The sequence below is a fragment of the Arachis hypogaea genome, chromosome 16, assembly GCF_003086295.3.
Source record: "Arachis hypogaea cultivar Tifrunner chromosome 16, arahy.Tifrunner.gnm2.J5K5, whole genome shotgun sequence".
Taxonomy (NCBI): domain Eukaryota; kingdom Viridiplantae; phylum Streptophyta; class Magnoliopsida; order Fabales; family Fabaceae; genus Arachis; species Arachis hypogaea.
Window position 1 is genome coordinate 125360972 of NC_092051.1, and position 17464 is coordinate 125378435.

Here is a 17464-nt window from a genome sequence, read left to right on the forward strand (position 1 = left end):
ATAATAGTAATATTTTTTTAATCTGAAAAGATGTATATCTCTTGCTTGTAATATGTAATTTTTTTAATTTTAAAATTAAATTGTGCTATTTATGTTCTTGATATGGATTTTTTTATGTTTTTTTTACACGAATTATTTTACTACTTCAATATTACGACTTAAGATTCAAAAGAAATCTGCAGAGATAAAAAATTACTAATTAGTAATACAAGTTGCTTCACAATAATTTGTATAAGATTGATTTTATAGATTTTAAAATAATCTACACCGTACAGGAGTAATTGTACAAATAACAAGGATAATTTTCCCTCTATTTTAAGGAGAGATCTAGAACAACTGCCTAATATTAATACATAATAACGATAGTAGACCCGTAGATTAAGATTAAGATTAGATTATATGGATAATATTTTTTCAATAAATAGATTAATAAGTTTTTTGTTGTTTAAAATTAAAAAGGTAAACTATCAAAACTGCTGTAAAAGATTTTAGGGAAGACAAAACTACTTTTCAAAGATCAAAACAACAAAAATGTTCCAAGAATTTAAAAACGTGTGAAAGAAAATTAAAGAAATTATTTTTTATAAGTAGTAAAAAAATTTTGTATTTGATATTTCTCTATTTAATTCAAATATTTTGCTAGTATATAAATAACTATTTAGAATGTGCATATAAATATTCAGTGCAAAATTTGATTTTTAATTTATTTTTTAATTTTTATAAAAAAATTTTGTTATTCATAAAAATTGGCAAAAAAAATTAACCAAATACAAAATTACTAAATTTTAGATATGAAAATATCTCATTTTTTAATTATATTTGTAAAAGACGAAATTAGGATTTTATCTTTAGGACTCTTTTTGAAAATATATATCTAATTTTCGATTATTTTTGTTATGCTTTTAAAAACAACAATTTTGTTATTTTGATTAAATTTTCGTCAACAATTCTTTTGCTCGGTGAAAATTATATGAATAGTACTCCAAATCAGTATTCAAAAGTTTTTAGTTGAACATTTTAATTCTCGATAAATTTTAATTACCAAATCAGTTTTTAATATTCTGTTTTGTTAGATAAATTATTTTTTATGTCAAAATTTGGTAAAAATTAAATAAATTATAATAAAAAATAACAATATTTAAATAATTAAAAATTTGAAAGCAGATTTGAATAATTAAAATTTATTGACAAAATAAAAATTCTAAAACTGATTTAAATAATTAAAATTTAACCAAGATATCCCACAAATTTATAACTTATAAGTTACTACTTACCAGTATTCTCTCTTAAATCTCCAGCTGTATATAAAACACGCAATCTCTCTCTTTTGCGAGTGTATGCGCTTGTCTCTCTAAAACCCCAAAACAAAGACTTAAGGCGGCGACCCTATTCTCTTCTCTTCTCTTCTCTCTTCTTCTCTCAATTCGATCATGGCAGCTGTTACTCCTTCTTCTGACAGTATCCTTTGTTTTCCCTACCTCTCTTTTTTCTGTTCCTTCATCTCTCGCATAAAGTTTCAATCTTTTCTATTCAATTCTCCGTGCTATGCATTTTATATGTTATGCTCTTCTGTTTCTAATTTATTCATAGGGTTCTTATTGTTTTTCCCTTTCCCTGCCAGTAATTATAGTGTTTATCGTTATTTATTCTTTCTCTTTTTTTTTAAGTAATAAATTTGAATTTGAATGCTCTTTTCTGGTGTTGGGACTTTGTAATTGCAACCTCTGTGGTTAATTGCATAAGAGTTAAAATATTGATGCTTTATGCATAGTTTCAATTTCTCCACAGGAACTTTGTTGTGTATCTTCATATAATAATGATAGTAATAATGTTGAGTTTGGTTATAAACTTATAATTATTATCTCTTTTTCTTTGTGTTTGCTGCAAAATAGATTTTGTGAAAGTTAATTTTACTTTTTCCTTAACCTTTGCACCAATAGAAGCTGCAGATTTACTGCAAAATTTGTCCCTGGATTCGGAGCCCAAGAACATGGGAGTTTCTGAGCCGGCAAAGAAGGTTATTATTTGACCCTTTTTTTGTTGCATACATTTTATTTTTGGCTTCTAACATGTGTTTGTTTCTATGCAGAATGGACCTGCTTTCTCCAATGGAGCAGCTAAGGGGATGAATAAGCCATTCAATCCAAATGCATGCTTTGTTCCGAATGGGTACCATTCTACTGCATACTATTATGGAGGTAAGGTAAGTTACTGTTGCTTATGATGAGGATAGATATATGATTCATAGTGTATACAAAAGAAATGTAGACATTGCCATTTGAATGTCATATTATAATGTTTAGAGATTGACACTTTCCCCCCGCTCCAGGTTATGATGGGCAAAGTGACTGGAATATGTATTCTAGGTATATGAATGTTGATGGAGGAATGGCTCAAGTAAGCAACTCTTCATCTTGTTACAAGTTGTGATATGTCTTTCTTGAATGATTTTGAGGATGATGCCGAAGTTCTATGGGGTGCTGACCAATTTCTGCTATATTTTGACTTTTTAAGATGAATTTGATGGTGTGTGGATATGATTCGGTTCCAAAAAACCATTGTTTCTAATGAACGATAGTTGTTTTGGATTTTCAGTAATTGTTATTTCAAATTGCTGAAATTTATCTTGATCATAAAATTATTAGAGCATAGTCTTCTATTCTTTTGCCACTTCTGTCGTTAGTGCCATCTCTAATTTGTTTTAATTGTTCTTTTACCTTTAAGGTTATAGTTTGTTCTTTTACTTCTATATTATTACACATCAACATAAAAGATGATAGTTGTTTTGTTTGATGGATCTAATAACAGGGTGTTTATGGAGATAGCTGCTCTTATATGTACAATCAGGGTTATGGTTATACACCTTATGGAGCGTATCCACCACCGGCCACTTCTCCACCCATTCAACATGATGGTCAACTCTATGGGATGCAACAGTATCACTACCCTTCTTGTTATTACCAATCTCCAGCCTCTACTGATATGCTGCATGCTCCCAACAAAATCGGTGTTCCACAAGGGGAGGAAATATCAACTGCAGTTAATGCCGATCATGTTCCTTCATCAAATGTCTTTAATAAAGGGAATACTGTTACCATGGCCAATGGCGACCGCTCAAACAAAAAAGGGTTGAATGCATTTCTAACAGGTTCCCAGCATGGTTCTTTGAATTCAAATGATTTTTATCAGGTGGCTAACATGCCGGCATGTGTCCCTTTGTCTGGGCATCAGGGTCCAAGAATTAGCACCCATGGCCAACAGTCGGCCTTTCCTTCAGATGTTCCATTAATTTCTGATAGGCAGTCCAAACATGGAGCAAAGGCTGGAATATCTTCATCTGTTGGTCCTCTCAAAGATTTCAATGCACAAAGGAATCAAAGGCTACCTCAGCCACTTCCGCAATTCACGGTATGTTTCAACTTTTCTACATGTTCCTTTTTGTGTTGTGTTATGCACTCAAATGTTCATTTCTCTCCTCCTATTTGGGTGGAATCTTGTAGCAGTGTGGCTTCTATATGCACAAATGTATCAAAATTTAACTGGAATCATGCATTTTGGTTGCAGAACTTTCACAGTTCCAGAAGCCCATCTGGACTGGAACTGGTTTCTGGTTTCATGAACAGGATGTATCCGAGCAACAGCGTGTACAGTCGATACGGAAACACATTTAGAGCTGATTCTCGTTATGGATCCACTGCATATGGATCCAGAGCTGGATTTGAGAATAAGCTGAGAGGCACAGGTGATGGTTATGGTGTTGACCATTTAAGAAAGAACGTTGATGGATTTGGCGAGATGAATAAAGGACCCAGATCTATCAGGAATTCTGATAATAAGGGCACTAAAAGTCTTGGACCTGTCACCTTATTACTGAAGGGACAGGACCTTCCAGTGAAGAGTGATTCAGATAACAAGGAAGCGACACTGGCTCCCAAGAAGGAGCAATACAATGGGGAACATTTTCCTGAGAATTACACTGATGCAAAATTCTTTGTTATTAAATCCTATAGCGAAGATGATGTTCACAAAAGTATAAAATATAGCGTTTGGGCTAGCACCCCTAATGGAAATAAAAAGCTGGATGCAGCATATCAGGAAGCCAAGGAGAAGTCTTGTCCCATATTTCTGTTATTTTCGGTGAGTGTGATATGCAGCATTTTGTTGCTAAATTCTTGGATTTTCTTTGTTAAACTAACGTGAGTGTTCTCTGGCATTCATTTTATTTGGCTACAGGTCAACACTAGTGGGCAATTTGTTGGTTTAGCAGAGATGGTTGGCCCTGTGGACTTCGGCAAAACTGTAGAATACTGGCAGCAGGACAGGTGGACCGGTTGCTTTGCCGTTAAGTGGCATATAATAAAGGACATCCCAAATAGCATTTTGAGGCACATAACACTGGAGAACAATGAACATAGACCTGTTACAAATAGCAGGGACACTCAAGAGGTATATGCACTGCCTTGTTTTGCCGCAACATATCCCAGCTCCTTATCAATTAAAATTTCATCCTTTATATGTGTCATTTTGCAGGTTCAGTTTGACAAGGGCATTCAGATTGTCAAAATTTTCAAGGAGCATTCAAGCAAAGCATGCATCTTGGACGATTTTGGGTTTTACGAGACACGGGAAAAGGCCACTCAGGAAAGGAAATCCAAGGAACATGCAAAACAGGTAATTGCATTGCTTTAGTTGCTGATGTTTTGATAACTTTTCCACATTTGGCATGTTCTGTATAAATTTTCAATGATATTCCCTGTATCTTTCGCCTCTTCGAAGTGGCCATTTTTTCCTTTCTGATTATTAAGCTTTTGTTAATCATCTGATCAAAATAACAGGTTAGCAACCCTAGTGAAATAACAATTGGGACAGTTGTATTACCCAAATCTCTTGAGGGCTCATTGCTGAATGGATCAGCCGCTGCTGATGCAGCCGAAGGAAAAGGGAATGGAGCCATCACAGTACTTGAAAACTCCTCGAAGAGCTGTTAAACTACAGAAAGAAATTTAATTTTTGGCTTTTTAGAGTCTTGATTTTATTTTTTATTTTTTTTAATCTAGTTCCTTTAGTCATCTTGAGAGTGAGTGAGTGAGTGTATGTGTGTGTGTTTTTTTCTTCTTTTTATTTCGGTTAAATTATGATAAGAGTGGTGTTTTACAAGAGGTTTAAATTATCCCATCCCTAGTTGACCTTGGAGAATACTATTTTAGCTATTTTAATAAATTGTAAGTTATTATTAAAATAAGCCAAATCAAAAACACCCCAACTGAAACCAGCTATGTACAAAGTTCACTAAATGCGAGATCGAGGATAATATATATATTTTTTTTTGGTGATACGAGGATAATATTACAAAATGTGTGATCGTCAAAATGAGAAAAAAATAAAATGACTCTACAAGTATAATTGGATCGGAGAAAAAGCCTAGGTGATGCATTTGGATCTCCAACGCATTTTAACAAGGAAAATAAAAAATACCGGCATTCGGTTACAAGGCTTTTCTGAACTTTTATTTGATGAAACTGACAAATCTTGGGCTATAATATATTATTTAAACAATCAGGAGCGTTGTATTTTTTTATTAAGTTTAATTATTATATTAGTTTTTATAATTTTATTAAATTTGTAGTTGTATTTTTTTATTAAGTTTAATTATTATATTAGTTTTTATAATTTTATTAAATTTATAATTAGATTTTTATATTTTTTATTTTAAATGAGTTTTTATATTATTTTTAAGTTTATAAAAGTTTTTATTGTGTTAAAAATATTAAAATTAATGGAATATTTTTGTTAAAAATTATAAAATTAAAGATTTAATTAAATTTTTAATTATAAATATCTTTATTTTGAGAAGAAAAATTTAATTAATTCTAATATTTTTTATATTGACAAAAATTTAATTATAAAATTAAAAATATTGTAGAGAATTAATTAAAAAATATATATATAAAAATTTAATAAAAATATAAAAATTAACAGAATAATTAAATCTTTTTTATTATTAGGATATAATTTGGCTATGTGTTTCTCCAAAATGTTAGCCAGCCAAGTAATATTTTAATAAGTAAAGTATTATTTTTGTCTTTAATATTTGAGGTAAGTCTTAAAAATGTCCTTAATGTTTAAATCTTTCTATTTAAGTACCTAGCGTTTTAAAATTGTATCAATGTTGTCCTGTTGTTAGGAGTTTGTGTTAAAATTTTTATTCTATTTGTAGTCCAATTTGTTAATATAGAAATTAGTCAGGGTGATATTATAATTATTAAGAAATTTTATTAACTAATTGTATTGACAGCTGGTTTGTTCTTTGATAGAAAGAACACGACTGTTCATAAAATTTATAAAATATGAGTCTCCAATTCTAATCATCACAATAAATACTCCGACTCCATCTGAGTTGGTGGTTCAAGAATTTGAAGTTTCAAATTGAAAAAAGATTATTGGCAATGGCTGAAGATAGGGACAAATCTAGGAATTTAAGAGTGGATGGATCGAAAATTAAAATTTTGTATAATTAAATATAATGTCATATATTTAATAATAGATATAATTATAATTAGTTTTTTAATTAAAAATTAATAAATATTTGTCAAATAAAAAGAATTATCTCAATTTTTATAATTTTTTTATAATTTTTTTATGGTTTTACATCTAATAAAATATAAAATGATATATTTTTAATTATTTTATTAATTAATTTACTTTATTAAGTATTTATGTGACATGGGTTATATTTTTATATTTTATATCATTAAAAAATATGACATAAAATAATATAAATTAATTAAACTAATAATTTTGTTATGTGAATTTTAGATATATTAAAGTATTTTTATATAATAATATGGATAAAAATTAATAGAAAAATAATAAAAAATAACTAAATAAAATTAGAAAAATAATAATATTATTATAAATAATATTAAAGTATTTTTTATATGATTATAGATGTTAAAATTAATTTAAAAAAAGAAATGTAAAAAAAATTTTAAATCAAATAAAAAATACAAATAATATAAATATATGTAGAAAAATCTAAACCCTAATACATAAAGAATCAACTCTTTTTACTATTATTATACTATTAAGTTTTATTATATAATGTATCTATTATAATAGTATATGAGTTTAAAATTTGTTGGGGGCAAAGGCCACTACTTGCCCTTCCTTGAGTCCGTCTCTGGCTGGAGGTACGTAAATTACTAATTTTATAAAATTACTAACAATCTGTTAACAGAATTGATAACGGGACAAAATTAAGACGATTTTAAAATGTTATAGACTTAAATAAGACGAAAACATTGGGAACAAAAATGATACATTATTCTTAGAAAAATTACCAAATTAAATAAAATGAAAGTAAATTTTAACGGAATGAATTGTATTACGAATTCAAAATTTTTACTCATCATAGAATACTTCTAAAATTACTAGTAGATAAAATTTTGAAAAAAAAAAATGAGTATGATACATATATAATAAAGCATAAATAATACCTTTTTGTCTTTAATGTATCGAATTTTTTTAATGTTTAATTTAAATAAATTTTATTTTTAATTTAAAAATAAATTTTAATTGTATTCTTCAATAATATTAATAAATAAAAAAATGAAAAAATTAGTACAGAAAAGGACAATTTTGGAAGTATACAACACAAAATTAATAGATAAAAAATTTTGGGGAACTCGTGATACTCACTGGTTATTTGTTTAGAAATATTAAAACACAACAGCAAGAAGGACAAAGTCTTAATATTATTTCACATATTGCATAAATAAAAAAGTTCTTATAAATATTTGTAAATTTTTAATTTTAATCATACAATTTTATAATAATTTAATATTGATAAATTTAATGATATATAGTTATGTTATTTCAATAAAATAAATATATGTGTTAGAGAATCAATTAGAATCATTAGAATCAATTTAAATCAATTGGCTAAAATATAGATTATTTTTGTTTTGATCTAAATTGTGCATATTTTATATAAAATTAAAACTTGTTTAAATCTTATTTAACTTCTTAAGAGAAATTAACACTAATTAATTAATAAAAGGATCACTTATATGAAAATTATTACACAATGATTTGTTTGAAAATTAAGAGATTGATTATATTTATCTATCCTTTTTGTAAGTATTAATATCCTTTAACTTTTTCTCCATTTTTCATTCTTTTAAATTCATCATCAAATTAAAATCTCACACACCTTTGTACATAAACCATATATATCATTTGAATTGAAAAATAATCATAACATAGAAGTAACATGTGGATAAATTATATTATAACACGTAACATACGAGCATGTAAAAAATTATGTTATGACACATTGCATTACAAGCCACGTTACCATGTTAGTGTTATTAATAGACACTTCTAATAGACACTTCGTATACGGGCCTAAATTCGTCAGGTTAGTACGTGTAATCTACCAAAAAAAGTGTATCCGGTTAAAAAATTAGGACCGTTCAAAAGCAAATTTCTACCTAATCTGCACCGTTTAAATTGCAAGTTTTGGGGGGGATGGGGTGGGGTAGACTTTTCCACCGATTGGTTTTTTTGGTAAGAAAGTATTTTTGTAATTTTTTTGGCAAAAATTTAATTTTCTCCAACTCAACTTACAAGATTATGAAGATGAAAATTGATTGTTTTAGATTATGTTTATGTTATTTTGGAGATAATATTTATAATTATGTTTTGGATAAAAATTTAGTTTATAATTATATTTATTAGATATTTATAATTACAAAGACTTTAATATTTGTGAATATAAAAAATATAATTTTTTATGTCTTTTAAATTATAAATTTATTAATATGGTTGTGAAATTATATATATTATTTAGTAGTTAATAGTTAAAAAAAAAGAGGAGTTTTGGTGGGGTTTAACCCGCCAGCCCGCAATTACGTAGGATGGGGTGGAATTCTAGGATCGCCTCACTAGGCGGGGCGGGGCGGGCCAGCTTGCCAAAGGACAGGCTTCTGGCGGGGCGAAACGGATTTCTCCACTTGCCATTCCTAACTTCGTACTTTTATTTCACATGGTCAAATCTTGTTCTGACATGTAGTACTGATTGATATGTTAGCATGGACATAAATCACTTAAAGGACTAACGTGAGCCACGAATTAAAAATTTAGGGTCTGAATCGAGATGTGAAAATTCAAAGACAAATTTGACGTATGTGACAAATTTTAAAGATCAATTTGAGTATTAATTAAATTTGTTATCGACAAAAATATCTGCAAAATATTTTACAATACGATAACAGTGCCTAACGTTTTAAATTTATATTCTCAAAAGGATTTTAGAGATCAAATTATGATATAATTTTTTGCAAATAAAATTAAAAAATAAAATATTTTTATCATTAAAATTTGGATTTTATACTAAGTATTTTTTTGTGATTTTTCTAAATGGCCAAAAATATTTTTAAAAAATAAAAAATTTAGAGATCAAATTTTAATATTTTTTGCATGTACTTTTGAATATTTATCCAAATATTGTTACACAATTTTAAATCAAAGACATGCAATTTGCTAAATATAAAAGTCATTTATCACTTATAAAAAATATATTTTTAATTAATTTTATTGCATTTGAAAATATTTTGAGGCATTTTATCACTAACAAATTTGGAGGTATTTATGTGAGAGTTTGTAATTAATTAGAGAATATATTTTTGTAGTTCACTTGTATAGTCACACACCGAAAGAGGGAAGTGTTCTTCAAAGTGGTTCTGCCCCCAACAAAGTCCCAAAGAATGACACAAATAAAAACTGAAATCTAGCAACAAAAAAAAAGGATAACGAGGGAGATTTGTGGCCTTTGCTTAGTTTCGCTCCTTGTCCTTTTATGTAAGAATTGGATTTTCCCATTCAAGAGAAATGCCCCAAGTTCAAATCTCACTAATCCCTCAATTGAGTTTGATAACACGAATTCAACTCACACTCTTTAAACAAAGCAAGAATAATCCAAAACACATTTGCACTTTGTATGCCACAAAATAAAATCCAGAAGTGTCTGTTAGGCTAAGCCTTAGCAACAAACATGTCACACACTAATCTGTGTGGAAGCTGTTAAAGCTTTAATAAACTCATTCCTCTGTTCCATCAATGGCTTCTTTTCTTTCCTTATCTCTTCCGAAACTAAACTTGATAAAAGCCTCATCAACATCTGCTACTACTACTTCTACTAGTGTCTCCACTCCTGAGGCACTCAACGAGAAATTCGGGCGAAAAGGCATCAAGTTCTGTGAAGCTGACAGTGTCCCGGTTGTGGAGCTTTCGGTTCGAAATGGCAGCTCATTGAGCCTAAGGATACCTGATGCTCATGTGACATCTTACAGGCCACATGTTTATTGGAAAGATGATGGTTTTGAGGAGGTGCTTTATACAATTCCGGCTGCCGAAGCTGGCCTTTACAAGGCCAAGGGTGGGATTGGTTTGATCTTGAATGAAGCAGTGCAACCTGGAGGCAGACAGTTACTCCCTTCAACTTTAGAGTGGACTGTAAATGATGCTGACTTCGACGCCATTGATGCTGTCCAGGTACCTACCTTCTCATCATACATACTTGGAAGTTGTTCAAATGAAAAACCAAACTTACTATAAAATAATAACAAAAATTAAGCCATTAATCAACTATCGTATGGAAATATATATTTGATGTTTATTTGACCGTTCGATTCTTTGACTGTTTGCCTGTCAAAGGACAAAGTGCCCCTCTATAATTATCCAAGTAATTGGTCTAAGCAGTCCTGAAAATAATTTAGACCAATTATTTAGATGGTTGGAGACTCATTAGAAATTTTCAAATTGTGAAAAAAACGTTTTGTATTTCGAATATATTATATTATTGGAAAAAAGTGATTAACCTACCATTTATCCTAATAACTAATTACCTTCTATTTGAAAGTTGAAACCAACTTTAATCAACTCCTCATTTTATTTTATTTGAAGTACGGGCTGCTAGAATTTCCGTTAACAATCTTGTTTATCAAATTGTGAAATACTGAGTTTTTGTTCCCCAAAGGTTGAATTGAGCTGCACTAGTAGATTTTTGGACATCACATACGTTGTGAGCCTTTATCCAGTGAGCATGGCCACAGCAGTTATAGTGAAGAACAAAGCTCCTAAGGCTATTACTCTAAACAATGCCATACTCAGCCACTTGAGATTCAAGACAAGAAATGGTGCAGCAATTCAAGGCCTTAGAGCCTGCTCATACTGTTTGCACCCTCCTCCGTCTTCGCCTTTCCAAATCCTGACTCCGGCCGATGCCACGAAATACGAGCCTCCCGGATGGCTTTCCTTCGGCGCTGAGCCGGAACCAAAGCCGGGGACATGGGGTCAGCAAGACCTGACTTTTACACTTCTTGAGAATAAGATGAGTAGAGTCTATGCAGCACCTCCAAGTGAAAGATCAAAGCCATTTTACAATACTCCACCTTCCAAGTATGAAACCATTGATCAGGTTAGAATCCATGATATAACAATGCTTTAGAAATTACAATATGCTGCACAGCTTTGTATTTACATATGAAATGGGTAGAATAATTAATTTCAAACACATTTTTAACAAGAGGAATAGTAATACTAATGTAGCATCAATATAAATTACTGTAAACATAATAATGTATTTGTTTCGTTGATTATTAAAGATTTTTTACTTATCTAAGTATAGAAAATTTGAAATATTAGTATGAAAAATAAGTGTGTGATAGTCGACACTATGTGCATCCAATTACGTAACCGTACGTCAGCAAAAATAAGTATTTTTTTACATTGATTATATTGATTATATGAATGATCATCTAAAAGAACTGATATGATTAAACAAATGTGTGAGTGCATTAAAATTAAATTCTTATTTTACATGTTTATTCGAATAGTCCTTGTTTGTTTCTACAGGGACGAGAGCTTTGCTTCAGGGTAATAAGAATGGGATTTGAGGATATTTATGTATCAAGCCCTGGTTCATTGTCAGAGAAATATGGAAAAGACTACTTTATATGCACTGGCCCTGCTTCAATACTGGAGCCTGTGACTGTGAACCCTGGTGAAGAGTGGAGAGGAGCACAAGTTATTGAGCATGACAATCTCACTTAAAATCCCATTTTGTTTTTGCTGTAAATCTTTCTTTCTTTCTTACCTACTATTCTGCAATCCTTTTATGATTTTTTGTATATGAAGCATTATCTGAATTGTTCTTGCCAAAATTCATACAACTTTTAATTGACTTACATTGAATACCATCAATGAATGAAATTTAGTTACTATTCATTCTCTATTAACAATTATGTTTGCCATGAGATCAAAGTTTTTTTCCATCCGTTGTTGTGTCCCTTATTTTGGAGTGGATAGAAAATCTGTAAATTTCTTTCCCTGGAATAAAATCTTTTCTTTATCTTTGTCCCTATCCTTCTTTCCAAACATCTTTATGTATCTGTATTTCCATGGTTTGTATTTCCGTCTAGGTTCAATAACAAAACAGAACCTAAGGCTATGTATGTTTATTGTATCAGAATTCAGAACAATGGGGACACATGCACAAAGATACACATACACACAAATGCAGATGCACATGAATACATGTAGTCTATTTGATTGTTAAAATATTAATGAGACAGAAACACAATTGTTATTGAAAATTAATTTTACGACTAATAAAGAGAAAAATGTTGGTAATGAAAGTGATAAGAGTAGAAAGTAGAATTTTAATAATTTTAAAAGAACGAAATTGTAATAAAAATTTGTGTCTTATATCTAATACTTGTGTCTCAACTTTCTATTAAAATACTAAATACATGTATTTTGTATATGATGTGCTAATGTGTCTTCAAACTTTGTGTCTCATTAAACAAACAATAGGCATGCATCACCATATTCAAAACTTGAGATTTTGTATTTTGTATAAACATTCTCTAAAATACAAAGAGAATTAAGCTGTTAAAGATATGAAAGATTCATCAAAAACCACTTGCATGAGAAAAAACCATGATAAAGATATAAAATAAAAGAACCATTTCTAACAAATTAACAACTTAGAAGTTCTACAACAGATTATTTTTCACTAATGGAGAATATTCCTACAATTGCTAGACATAAAATCCCATTGAAGATTCTCAATGGAACATAACAGATTTACTGTCACTTAAGGTTCCAACTTCCAACATTTAGTTGGAATACCACTAGCCAACCACTGTTACAATATCATACCTAGAATGCTCTAAATTCTCAGCATGTTCATTACACAAGCATTTTATGTAGGGACAAGGTAATGGCCTTGATCCTGCTGACTGCTGATCCAAATCAGAGGGGTGGCCATTGCAAGGAGCACGAATGAAAAGCCGCAGAACAATTTACGTTTCATCTTGTGACGTGCTTTCCCTGTGCTGCCAGTTTGCACAATATTCTTATTTTCGGGAACAACATTGATAGGTGTCTGAATACCGGCATCTCCAGAAAGATCATCAGTTGATGACACTGACTCAGAGTCACTCTTGAATTCGTCGTCGCTTTGATTCACTTTACAGTCACAGTTTGTATGATCTGATGAACCATTTTCGTCAAATTCAGATGTCGGGCTCCAATCGATATTGCCTGAGGATAGACTCCTGTACCTTCTGTTCTGTTTCTCAGAGCTACCCGGAGAAACATCACTTGGATCTTGAAGGGATTGAATGAGCTTCCTTGGGGTCTCAAAGATATTGATCAGGTCAGCTGTGGTTTGCGAGCGCGATCTCTGATTTACAACGAAAAAGAAATCATATGTTAATTCTTGAGCAATGGAAGAGCTAGTTATTTAAATCAGAAACATGGCAGCTTAGGAAAACTTAAGCACAAATCATTAGAGAAAAGAAGAAAAAGGGATCTACTACTTTCAAATGCTGAAGAAATCATCAAATGAATCAAGTAGATTGTCCATCAAACTGTTCAAAGTTCAAAGGTCCTTAGCATAGTAACTAAATGCTCACTTTCTGTAGCATAGAATATTTTGTCGAAATCACTTGAATTTAAAACTTCGACTTTTAAGGTTAATGTTGATAAAATGTCTTCCACTTACAGTTGTGGAGTGGTGTTCATGTTCAACCAATGGAGCGCATGTAAAAAGCGATTAAGCAAAATATATTAAATTGCTTTCTAGGTAAATGAAGAAGTGCATAATTTATAATGGCTTCATGATAAATTGCAATTCTTCTACCATTAAGTTACTTCAAGAACACTGTACTTGCTAGGACATGTAAAATGAACAACTTAGTAGAAATATTTATATATAAACTCTGAACTCAATAGTTTGAATAAAACTGAAGGCAAAAGAAAATCAGAAAGTAGAGAACTTGAATAAAACTTACCAGTGGACTTGTGTTGGTACTTTTAGATATTCTATTCACAGGATTTCGATACATGAAACCAGAAAATTCCTCAGACAATTCTCCATCTCCAAGAGGAAACTCATTGCTCACAGACTGCTCCAACAAGGGATTCTCTTGCCCCACTTTGGAGAACAAACCATCCTTGAGAGACACATCAACCCCTCCATTTTCATAACTCCAAAGCTTCCTATTCACACTCCTCCTCTCATAATCCGAGTTCCAGCGATATTGCCCGGTCGAAATAGCAGACTCGGCAACAGATCCAGATTCGTAGCCACTGAAAAAGTCAATAGTACATGATTCTGGTGAAATAGATTGAGGAGAATTTTCCCCCTCCATATAGTCTCTATTACCAAAATTCGACCCTGTCACCGAAGCAGGACTCTTTACATATCTTGGCTTCCGGTCAGTTGCAATTCTCTTAGCAGTTTGCAAGGCTTCAAATGCTGCACCTTTCACGAAAGCCATTTTATCAGACTGGCACTTCTCCATCTCTTCAATTACCAAATCGAGCTCCGAGAATACACTCCTTGGGTCCAAACACTTCATCAATACATTCACCATCTGAATGGCTGAGAGCCTCTTGTGAGAATTACGCTCCTCTGGGCCAGCATTCAGAATTCTTAGTCCAGATTGTATGAGCAGCCTTGCATAGGCTTCAACAACCAGAGCATTGCGCTTCACCAGCGACATAACCAAACCCATGTGAGCATTGGTTTGAGTGGACTTTCCCTCCAATGCCACAGCAACATTCTGGCAAACCCTATTGACCATTTCACTCGAAGCGAATCGCCAATTATCTGAATCAACCAGGGCCTTTAGGCAAAGTGCAGCACCGGAAGTTAAACTATCTTGGGAGCTAGAGAGGGAATCACAAAGAGGCTTGCAAATGGAATGAATAATGTGTCTCTTTTTGTCTTCAGGGGCTGTGGGTTCAATTCCATATCTGGCAATAGCCGGAACCACTTTCGAGCAAGCCTGGTGAAGAGGGAAGGACCCTGCACTTGAAGCTAAGGTCTGAACTATGGACACCATGATGCTGTCTATCATGGGGACAATCTTGACTTGATGAACCCTAGCAAGAACCTCATAGAGTGAAATTGTGAATTCACCAGACAAAGAGCCGGTTTCTTTGGTCTCAGAAACTTTTGCAAGAAACACAGGAATGGCCTTGCAATCCAAATCCTTAACATATGATTTCAAAGCTTTCATGGCAGATTTGCGGCTATCTGGATCTTTGTCAAGATTTGCCAGCTCTTGCTGCATCACGGGGCTGAGATTCTTTCCCATTACTGAACTCTGAAACCAAACATCTACAACTATCAGCAAGTAGAAATGATAATAATAATAATAATATTTATGAGAATAAAAATAAATAACACAAGTTTGAAAAATGAAATTTTACTCTTGTAATAGTTGTTCCATGAATATTTACTCCCTTGAATTCTATTCCCTTAAATATTTTCGCAGATTCATGCTCGAAAATCAGCTCCAAGACTTCATAACTTTTACAAACAAATACCCCCTCCGCCACCAAAAAAAAAAAATATAGGGAAAAAAAATTCAAACTTGAAGACAGTGCTTGAAGACCCAATTGCAACGGTCCTCAAATATTTCAAATTTTCACCAAAAACAGAATTTTTCAAGGCATCCAAAAAGAGGGTCAGAACAACGACTCTTTTTTTTTCTATTCCAACAATTATCTTGGTAAAAGAAACATAAATGAAACAGCAAAGAACAAAAAGAAAAGCAGTAGGAAAATGAAGCAAGAAAATAGTAATCACCTGAATTTGAAGAAGAAAAAGATGCAGAGGATGGCTCTGTGTGCGTGTTTTGACACACACAGTTATGTGAGCTGAATGGAAGGAAGAGGTGGCAACGAAAGAGAGTGAATGAGGTGTAAGAAAATAATGGAGAAGGTAAAAGAGTCTAAGAACAAGTGTCACTGTTGAGAATTTGAATTCTTGTGAGTTGTTTTCTTTTTTTTCAACTATTGTGTTGTGTTGTGATTTGTTTGTCTGAGCATAGCATGGCTGGCTCGAATGAGTTGAGTTCCTCCCTTTTCAAAAATAGTTTCATTTTAATTCCACCGCTATCCTTTTTCCATGTGGGTCCCACATGATTCATTTCAGAGCAACTACAATACCAGAAATGCCCTCAAACTTTAATAGGAAAAAGAAATTTTAAATTTTTAAGAGCCCAAGAGCCCCAAGTTCCTTGTTTAAGTATCCAACATAATCGCAAAAAATCAGACACCAATTAATTAGTGGGAGTTTTTGAAATGTAAAATAAATACATTAAAATTTTTAAATTTTTATATTCTTAATAAAAATTTTCTCAGTTTATAATTTTAGTATATGCTTTTAAGATACAAATTAGCTAAATCCTCAATTTTAGATGTTTATGAATTTTTTTTGTTTCTAATTAATTAGTGAGAAGTTTTCTTTTATAAAAAATTACCTCATAAGTTTTGTATAGAAATTTAATATTTTTTAAAACAAAATACAGTTGAAAATAAAATTAAAATTTCCTAAATACATTAGTTGAGAATGTAGGTGGAATATTATTATTATTATTATTATTATTATTATATCGGTCCTATCTTGTAACTGAATTAGATAATATATACGATGAAATCACAATAATAGTATATGTATTTTGTATTATTATATATTTTTATCTTAAACATTTGTGATAAGTATCAATATTATCTTTAAAATATTTTCATGAAAAAAAATTACCAAGGTAGTGTATACTGTAAATGTCATATGTGATAAATTCTAATGAATTTTTTTTGAAAAAGGGTAAACGAAAAAAGGAAAATAAATTATAAAAAATTGGAAAAATGTTTTACTTCATATGACAAAGAAAAATTAGAAATAACATAAAAAAATTCATTCTCAAATATTTGGAACAAAAATAATACTATGAAATTTTATCTTTTGAAAGAGAAGAATGATTTAAAAGGATGTTGCAAATAAGTGTTACCTAACAAAAACGGATATTGAAAATAACAAAACAATAATTAACCTTCCCCCTTTCTAGTTCCCATTAATCCGTTGTTGCTGTTGCTGTATAAATCA

The 17464-nt window shown here is 31.1% G+C and overlaps 3 protein-coding genes across 5 annotated transcripts; 2 read left to right on the forward strand and 1 right to left on the reverse strand.

The window, feature by feature from the left end:
- Window positions 1–1288: 1288 nt before the first annotated feature.
- LOC112754882 (YTH domain-containing protein ECT2) lies at window positions 1289–5239 on the forward strand. Of its 2 annotated transcripts, none has more exons than XM_025802683.3 (9): window positions 1289–1458; window positions 1941–2017; window positions 2090–2198; window positions 2330–2397; window positions 2809–3408; window positions 3565–4137; window positions 4234–4446; window positions 4531–4671; window positions 4836–5239. In XM_025802683.3, exons 1-9 carry the CDS (start codon window positions 1431–1433, stop codon window positions 4986–4988), a joined length of 1962 nt encoding a protein of 653 aa, XP_025658468.1. In that variant the 5' UTR covers window positions 1289–1430; the 3' UTR covers window positions 4989–5239. The 2 variants fall into 2 exon arrangements, with proteins under 2 accessions (XP_025658468.1, XP_025658469.1); XM_025802684.3 differs by having other exon boundaries at window positions 1332–1458; window positions 2090–2203.
- Window positions 5240–9714: 4475 nt separating this feature from the next.
- Window positions 9715–12299, forward strand: LOC112754883 (photosynthetic NDH subunit of subcomplex B 2, chloroplastic). The gene is made up of 3 exons (XM_025802685.3): window positions 9715–10554; window positions 11039–11479; window positions 11917–12299. Exons 1-3 carry the CDS (start codon window positions 10120–10122, stop codon window positions 12112–12114), a joined length of 1074 nt encoding a protein of 357 aa, XP_025658470.1. The 5' UTR covers window positions 9715–10119; the 3' UTR covers window positions 12115–12299.
- A 691-nt stretch (window positions 12300–12990) lies between these two features.
- Window positions 12991–16410, reverse strand: LOC112754885 (protein SINE1). Of its 2 annotated transcripts, none has more exons than XM_025802686.3 (3): window positions 16166–16410; window positions 14361–15680; window positions 12991–13750 (listed from the first exon to the last, which is right to left on the reverse strand). In XM_025802686.3, exons 2-3 carry the CDS (start codon window positions 15669–15671, stop codon window positions 13268–13270), a joined length of 1794 nt encoding a protein of 597 aa, XP_025658471.1. In that variant the 5' UTR covers window positions 15672–15680; window positions 16166–16410; the 3' UTR covers window positions 12991–13267. The 2 variants fall into 2 exon arrangements, with proteins under 2 accessions (XP_025658471.1, XP_025658472.1); XM_025802687.3 differs by lacking the exon at window positions 16166–16410 and adding an exon at window positions 15787–16136.
- Between the last annotated feature and the right edge of the window lie 1054 nt (window positions 16411–17464).